Raw genomic sequence first — 8,538 nt, forward strand, 5'->3', positions numbered from 1 at the left:
TTCCAGTTCCTTTCCTCTCTGCCCCCACCTAGGGGTGCAGTGGAGCCCGACAGTCTAGCAGTCTTGCCCTGCAGCTGCTGGGGTCCCAGGAGTGCCTCTGCGGGATGAGAAAAGGCCCCCCACCCTCAGGAAACCCCCCGCCAGAATCCCAGTCTAGGCCACTCACCAGCCTAGGTGAGAGTGAAGAAGTCAGACACCACAGCTGAGTGGAATACAAAAATAGAGCCTCTCTTTTGTTTAAAAAAAAAACAAAACAACAACAGAAAAAAACCCAACAGCAAACAATTATCCACAACTAGAGCCCGGGGCTCTCCCGGCTCCTCCCCAGCCTTCAGTAGCGCAGACCTCCTCCTGCAAAGAGGAAGCCTGGGCGGGGAGCGGCGGGGAGGGGCCGGCAGGGCCTATCGGGGCTCAGGGGCCCAAGTCCTCTGGCTGCCGCGCAGGCTGCGCGTGAAGGGCGGGTAGTTGAGGAATTCGAAGCGCAGGCTCTGCTCGGTGGTGTGGTGGCCGCGGGGCAGTCGCTTCATGAAGTGGACTTCGCGCTGGTGCTGCCGGGTCTTGGAGCCCTTGCGGGGTCGGCCTTTGCGCGTGAAGGCCATGTACCAGCCCTCGTACTTGGCGTTCTGCAGGGCCGTGTAATTGTTCTCCAGCACGATCTCCGTGAACACGCAGTCCTTGCCTTTGCCGTTGCTCTGCAAGGTGGGGGGCAGACACGGTGTCACCCGGCTCTGTCCGGAGCCCCCTCCCATCCTAGGCAGAGGGCAGGCGGCCCCAGACAGCAGGTGGGCACCCCAGCAGATGGCAGGGTGGGCACCCGCTCTCTAATCCCTCACAACTCACAGCCCACCCGGCAACTTCCTGTCCTCCTGGGTAGCAGTGACACATGGCTGTCTACAGAGGGGCTGGGCCCCAACACAGAGGGGCAGAGAGGGGGCCCAGCCCCTGCCCACCCTGGCCTCCTGCCCACCAGTCTGGCCCAAGCTGCTAGCACCCGTTTCCCCAGCTGCCCCCCTCAGCCATCTCAGGATGCTAACCTGCAGCCCCAGGGCCACCACCCTATGGGGGAGGGAAGGCTGGTGAGGAGATGCTGAGCCCCAGGCCCCAGAAGCCAGGGAAGAGGGGAGCTCGAGGCTGGAGAGGAGCCGTGACTAATGGGGCCATTTCAGAGCTCGGCTGAGGGGCTGGGCCCTCAGCTTACTGAACATTCCAAATGCTGGTACCATGTAATTGGACATAATAGCAAAGCAATTTGGCGATTTGTTAAAAAGATATATGGAATTTACCGACACCCCCTCCCCAGCCCCTTCCCTAGCCTTCCTTCTTCCTCCTTTGCCTTTATAGCTTTTCATCTCTCAGTTACCTCCTCCCTCACCTCCTCCACCCCCACCCAATCATTAGGTAACCCCAAGGTGGCCCTCTGCCTCTCTGCCCACCTTGTTGGTACCCTGGAGGAGCTCAGCCAGCCCAGCCTGCTCCCCAGACCCCAGCCAGTCCCTCCCTTCTTTCTAGGACCTCACCTTGGCAATCAATTTCCCCTTCTTGTTCATGCAGATGTAGAGGCCTGTCTCAGCTCCTCGTACTCGAACCCGGCTCCCGAAGGTGTCTGTCTCCACGATGAGCTTTGCTGTCAGGAAAGGTTGGGGTGGGGTGGGGGTGGTTATTGGCAGCTTCCTGACCTCCAGTGCTCCATGTCCCTACCCCAGCTGGCCCATCCCAGAAGCAGCTGCTCCAAGCCAGATGCCCAGGCTGTGGGCTCCAGCCACTAATATGCTGTGCAACCCTGGAAAGGTCAAGTCCCCTTTCTGGGCTTCAGGCCCCTCGCCTGGGTTTACAGAGGGGGAATGGATGAGATCATGGTGTCTGAACTGGTTTATGCAGAGGGGTCTTAGAGCCATCAAACTGAAGACCCTCTTTTATAACCAGACAGTAATGACTTTTGTGTTGAGGCTTCAAGTAAAATTTAATTTGACTAGAATTCCACTACCAATCAAAAGATCTATGAGGATTCTTCCAATTCAAAATATTATATGCACGTGCCTCACAGGTTATTACAAACATCCAGGTGCAGCGGTGACCTCCACTCCTGAGGTCAAACATAAAAGCACTCTCTCTTGCTTCTGATACCTCGGGTTCCAACCCACAGCCTTGGCCACCCCCCGACACCCTCCACCCCAACCCACTCCACCCCAACCCACTTCCACCCTCCACCCCGGCTCTGCTGCGAAGTTGACAGGGATGAGGACAGCTCTCCCTCCACACACAGCCTATGGCTGGCTGCTTTCCTAGAAACTCAGACACCAGCTAGGAGGATACTGTCTCTTCCCCATACTTCCCAGTCACTCCAGACCCCAGCCCCAGTGTTCAGAAATCAGTAATTCAATAGTCTTTTCTCTTGCACCCCCTCTAGCAGCACTGGGCTTCTTACCCCAGTAAGCAAACACTTTCTGTAGGGGAGGAGAAGAGAAAATCATGTGTGCTTGCCTCTCACTCAAGAGCCAGGAGACAGGGAGCTGAATCCTGTGCCTTCTTACCCCTTCCCTTAGACAGCCAGCTTGCCACAGAAGCCCTGGCCCCTGCCCACTCTCTGTACAACTCCTCCCTTTGAGAGTGAGGACCGACTTAGCTGTTTGGGATGGAACCAAAGGGGCTGGGTCTCCTGCCCTCCCTCCTTCAGCCTTCTCCCTCCTTGAGAAAGAAGTCTGGTGACTCCCAGGGCTACCTCCCAGCTTATTCTGACAAGGTGGCACCTTCTCTGACCCTGAAACTAATGGGAGGTGATGGGCACAGGTCAGCAAGGCAGCTCTCACAGCCCAGCCTGTGACTGCCTGCTTCCCTTTGCAGAAGCATAGAGCTGGGACCCAGTAGCCAAGTCCCCAGTCTGGCTCCAAGTCAGCCAGGGAAATGCAGCTGCCACCTCCCCTCCCACCCAGCTCCTCTTGGATCCAGCCAGTCTGCCCATCCCTTTCCTGTTCTGCTTTTCAGGGCAAGGAGCAGCTATTTTTTAAGGGCTAAGAAGGACATCAACTGGAGAAGAGGGGAGTCTGCCAAACAAGGCAGACAGGAATGGAGCCCTCTGTCCCTTCCTGGGACCCATAAGGAATCCCCTGGGAGTTCTCTGCCATTCTCCCCAGATTCTACCTGTCCTGGCTATAAACCCTAAGCCTCTGTTCTTGGGCCCTACAGCTCCTGCTCCTGCCCACCAGGCAGGGACCAGGGAACCTGGGAAGCCTCCTATAATTGTAAGAAGAGAAGTGGGCATCAGACCTCTGATGTCTGAAGATGAATCCCCCCATGATCAGCTTAGCGTCTTCTTCGCTCCCCAAACCCAGAGGATGCTGGACCATTTGCTCCAATGGAGCAAACCCAGGAGGAGCCAGACATTCATTCCCTTTCCTTGGAAGCTGAGAAGGGCAACGAGCAGCCAGTTTGAAGGGACAAAGGGGCGGCAGGCTGGCCCTGCCAGCCCAGCAGGGGAGCTCGGCCACCGGGCAGGCCACCCCCACCCCCACTGCAGAAAGCCCCCACTCTCCTTCCTGGATGGAGCTGGGGAGCTGGGGCGGCAGTTTACAGCGGCTTTCCCGACCGGGCTTTTGGAAAGCTTAACATTTTCAAACCTATTCTTCCACCCCAGTGACAGATTTATCCCAGGAAAATTATGTCTCCTTCTCCAGCTTTGAAGGGAAGTCAGCTACGTCGATGCAGAAAAAATGCAGCGAGACATACTCGATCCCCCAAACTGGCTCGAGAAGAGGAGAAAGTATTCAGGAAATGTTAAAAAAGGTGAAAGTAAGAAGAGTTTTAATCGCTCTGCCAGACGCGGGGGTCTCTCCAGAGATTCATAGAGAACAATCTTGAACCTCTTTTTTAACATTTACAGACTTGCAACTCCTTTCAAACTCCACATCTGAAAAAAAGGCTCGTTCTTTTTCTGTTTTATATCATTCTTCATTTTTCTTCTTAGCTCTTAAAATGCTTCACCTTTTTATTACATTTTAATAGAGTCTTCCCCTCTCCTTTCATGCTTGTTTAACTTGGTCATTATTTAAAGGTTTTTAAACTCACAATAATCGCTCTCTAAAAACAACACCAGCCGCCCAGAGGACTTGCTTTTCTCTTGGTACATCCAGGACTCTGGAAATTGGCCTTGTTTCAAGGCAGGAATATTGAATGTTTTAGAAATCAATCAGTCCTCAGCCTCTCCACCCCACAGTAGCTCCCTGTACTCACCACCCCACCGGGAGCCAGGAGCCCCGCTCTGACCAACCGCCTGGGTTTCTGGACAAGTGAAGTGGGGAAGGCCCCTTTCCTAGCCTAGTCCTATGTGTAATTGACCCTCCTGATCAAAGTATTTAAGGTTCGCAGTACACCGCCCCCAAACCTGGGAGAGTTGAGGGGATTTCTCTCCCTTCTCTTTCCCACTCTGCTTTTGTGGGCCCTGGTGACATATCCTCTTTCAAGAGCTTCCCTTAAACCTGGGCCCCCTCCCCCTGAACCCTCTGCCTCCACCTGCAGTGGGGAGGGGTATGAGAGGGGGAGGTGGAAAGGGAGATTCCTGGCTTCATTCATCTGCTGGGCAGGGAAAGGGCACCTATGGGCCAAGTCCTCCCCAGGGTCCCTTCCCCAGCCCTCTCTTCTCCAGCTGACCCCCAAGATGCTTTGTCGGCTTAACTCCTTCCATTCTGAGCTGGGGAGCCTGCAGGCCTCAGCTCAGCACAGATGTGACTGCTGGGTCCCGTCACAGCAGGCCAGCCTGGGGAGGAGGGGCGCGCCGCGCAGGCTACCTTAACCCCAGGGCAGTGCAGCTCCTTACCGAAGGGGTCCCCGTCTTCTGCCATGGCGTTGATGCGCTTGTTGGCCAGGACCTGCACGTGCTTCCCGCTGGTGCGGCTGTAGAGTTGGTAGGTCCGGATGAGACGGCGGCTGAGCTGATCTGTCACCAGGCTCTGCTCCCTCACATGCTGTGTAAAATTAGGTGAGGACTGAACAGTTACCTTTAGGAAATTGAAAAATACACAACACGCCATTATAATGCTACCCTGCCCAGGGGCCCGAGTGGCCCCCATCACCCGGCACCTCCCTCCACTGCCCCAGGCAGCCGGCAGGGGCTGGGGTCCCCCCAACATGCCAGTTCGGACCACCCCCACCCTACCCAAGGAAGTCAGACAGACCCAGTCTAGCATGGATGCGCCCGGGATGGGGAAGGATCTGGACCCACCTGTTGGGAAACACCCTGGGACTCCCGGCCAGCTCGGAACAGGGAAGCGAGCTCCCTGCCCAACGCAGGCCCCCCGCCCGGGCCTTCCTAGAAGAGCAGGGCGCTTTTAAGTCGGGAGGCAGCGCGGCCCGACCCCTGACATTTATAAAGACAAATTCACGGAGCAAATGTTGAGACCACAGAAGACCCGGGCACCTGATCTTTCGGCCAGACCCGCCGCCAAGTCTCCCCAGAGAGCCGCGGAGCGGGTCCCTGAGGCAGTCACCGGCCCTCTGACATCGAACGCCCCCTGGCCCCGAATACCCCCTTCCTCGGCGCGGCCGGGAGTGGCTGCCCGCCGAGTTCCCCAACCACCCCCACCTGGCTCGGAGGCGTGGGAGACAGCGCCGGACTCCGAAACCGCGGGTTCTAGCCTCGCGCGGCTCACAGGCTGTCTGACCTGAGGCCGACGCTACCTCTCTGGTCCTTAACCCCTCCTCGGGATAGTTAAGGGTTGCAGTTCTAAGATGCTTCCCAGCCCTTCCAGCCCGCCGCGCGGCCGCGGTGTCAGTCCCCTTGCCCCGGCCTGCCCGACCTCGCCCCCCGGCGTGCCCCTCCGACCCCGGCGCAGTGCGCCTTACCTGGGCTTGGAGGCAGAGAACCAGCAAGTGCAACAGCCTGTGGGAGACAAAAGCGGGCGGGGAGAGAGGGGCGCGGGGTGAGTGGCGGGCGGGCGGGCGGGCGTGCGGCCGGGGGCGCGGGGCGGCGGTACTCACAGGCAGCTCAGCGCCGAGCGGGGGCTGCCCATGGCGCGCGGCCGGGGAGCACGCACGGCCCCGGCGGGATCTCGCCGGCTCGCGGGAGGCAGCGGACCGACGAGCCGAGGGCGGCGGCGGCGGCGGCGGCGGAGCGGGGCTCGAGGGTGGCAGCCCGGGCGATCGGGACGCGGCTCCGCGGGACCCAGGGAATGTCGAGCTCGCCGCGCCGCGCCGAGTGCCTCTGCGCCGCAGCCGGAGCCGTTGGCCGCTGGCTGCTGAGGAGCCGGAGCGGGAGGGAGGGTAACGGGCCGGCAGCGGGGGTGGGTAAGTGGGAAGGGAGGGGGAGGGGTGGGGGCGGGGGGCGCCGCACCGGGCGCGAGGGGGGAGCGCGGGGCGGGCGGCCGGAGCCCGCAGCCCCCGGCTGGGAGCGGGGGCCCGGACGCAGCCCGGGGCGGGGGCGGGGCGGACTGGGGCGGGGCGGTCGGAGGGTCGGGGATTGGGGGTCTGGGTGAGGGGAGGGGTCTGGGGACCCGCTGCAAGGGGCGGGGGCGGCCCGTCTGGGCGCCTCTCCGCATCCTGGACTTGTCCCCTTGCGCGTTCTTGGGGTCCAGGCAAGCGGGCATGGGGGGCGCATCGGGCCGCCCACCCCGTGGAGTCCCGAGACCCTCTGCTGGGGCTTCCTGGACCCCCCGGGCGCCCAAGTGGGAAGGCGCCCTGTCTCCACCGTGGGACCCGGTCCGCTTAAGCCTCAAGCTAGACAGCGGTTCTCTGAGCCACCTACTGTGTGCTTTGTCTGTCTGGGGCTGCCGCCTGCAAGTAGCCTCTAACACTGGGGTGAACGGTTGTGCGCTTTCCGCTGGCAGTGCGTGCCTGTGCGACCGGGAGCCGACAACCACCCCCATCTTTCTGCTGAGTACCCTGCCTTGCCGGTCTCTCCTGCATCGCTCAGTCACCAAGAAGGCCCTGAGATCGAGGAACATCTCCTTTCCTGCTTCCTGCTCTCATTATCACCATCACCACTGCTCCTGTCCCTCCCCGACCTCCCGCCCCCAACACGCTAGACTGAAGCTTGACCACACCACCCAAAAAGGAGAGAGCCCACCCATACGTAAAACTCCAGTCACTGCCACCACCATGCTCTCCCCAAAGCGGCAGGCAGTGGGCGCAAAAATAACCTCAGCTGCTTTTCCTGGGAAAGAGACTTAGATCCAGGTTGCCTAGTCTTTTTCGCTCAGAGTCCCACTATTTGTGCAATGAACAGGTACTTACACACCTACTGTGTGGTTAACTTGGACTGGTGATTTGTCAACCCTGGGGGAGGGGGAAGTATCAAAGAAGGTAGTGAGTTGTCTAAGCCTTTCCTCCCATTGCTTCCTCCAGGGGCTTCAGGAACCCCCGAGGCGTGGTGCTTCTTTGAGAGCTGCTTGGGTGGGCAGAGATGCCCTGAGACAGAAAATTCTGGGGAGCAGGTGGAGCCACTGATGCTTTGCCCAGCTGCTGCCCTTGCCCAAGACCTCCCCTGCCCTACTGCCAGCCCCCATGTCCTTGGGGATTGGGCTGGAGGGGTTGGGGTGGCCTCAGGAAACCAAGAGACCAGAGGCAGCACAGCCAAGTTCTTCCCCTTTCTCTGTGGCCTGCCTTTCCCACTCCCAGCCATAGTGCTAATACTGAGCAAGGTCTAGATGGGGAAACAGAATCAGGAGACTTGTCCCAAGATCTCATCCTTCCCCAGAGAAGCAGACTCCCTGAGCTCACCTGTTACCCACTTGAGTCTGTTCCCTCAAGTGGCTCTTTCCCACCCAGACCTCCAGGCAAGGACCATATCTTACTAGCTCAGGAGAGCAGGGCAGGGTTCTGCAATTCTGTATTTAATGAATGAATAATGGGGAAACTGACTGAGCATTTAGACCTCAGTGCAGGTGGGGCCTTGCCTTCACCACCCTCCCAACAGATAAGAATCATAAGCACCACCATTTATTGAGCACTTGTATTTGCTAAAGGCTGTCTGTACCATCTCCTCTCAACCCCATTGGGAGGTGGGCACTGGGGGAAGACAAGTGAAGTGGGCTCCAGTACCCACAGCCTAGACCAGCATTTCTCCTTCATTTGAGCTCCTCTGTCTTAGAAGTTGTTGGGTGTCTACATCCCCAGGTACACTAATTCAAGCAGGCAAAATATTCACCATCTTAACCTCATGCCCTGCACATAGGAGGCCCTTGAATATGTTTATTATTTGTATGCATTAATAAATAAGTGGGGAGATGAGAGGCAGTGGATGAAAAGGGTCTTCTCACCAGGGACCAGCCCTCTGAAAACAGTCTGATGAGAACAGCAAGGAGCAGGACGCAAGCAGGGGTCAGGGCATCATCCGGCCCATCCTTAGCGTGTGTAGTCACAACCTGAGTCACTCTGGGCACCTGCCTTTCCCCAGAGTGGGGGGTGGAGACTATAGCACCTGGCTCAGACCAGAGTTCAACCCTGGTTTGGAGCCCCCAGAAGGTTCTGAAAATGCTGGGCTGAACCTCAATGATCTTAATCCACCCTCCTCACTCTCCCCCAGAGATGGGCCATCCCCGGCCTAAACGT

At 58.6% G+C, this 8,538-nt stretch overlaps 1 protein-coding gene across 5 annotated transcripts; it reads right to left on the reverse strand.

Annotated features, from left to right (window-relative positions):
- Positions 1-217: 217 nt before the first annotated feature.
- FGF8 (fibroblast growth factor 8) lies at positions 218-6,198 on the reverse strand. Of its 5 annotated transcripts, none has more exons than XM_055560139.1 (6): positions 5,971-6,198; positions 5,836-5,872; positions 5,216-5,302; positions 4,811-4,991; positions 1,518-1,624; positions 218-750 (listed from the first exon to the last, which is right to left on the reverse strand). In XM_055560139.1, exons 1-6 carry the CDS (start codon positions 6,000-6,002, stop codon positions 412-414), a joined length of 783 nt encoding a protein of 260 aa, XP_055416114.1. In that variant the 5' UTR covers positions 6,003-6,198; the 3' UTR covers positions 218-411. The 5 variants fall into 5 exon arrangements, with proteins under 5 accessions (XP_055416114.1, XP_055416115.1, XP_055416116.1 ...); XM_055560140.1 differs by having other exon boundaries at positions 218-692; positions 5,971-6,188; XM_055560141.1 differs by having other exon boundaries at positions 218-692; positions 4,811-4,958; positions 5,971-6,185.
- Positions 6,199-8,538: the final 2,340 nt, after the last annotated feature.

This window comes from Bubalus kerabau, chromosome 22 (genome assembly GCF_029407905.1).
Source record: "Bubalus kerabau isolate K-KA32 ecotype Philippines breed swamp buffalo chromosome 22, PCC_UOA_SB_1v2, whole genome shotgun sequence".
Lineage (NCBI taxonomy): Eukaryota > Metazoa > Chordata > Mammalia > Artiodactyla > Bovidae > Bubalus > Bubalus kerabau.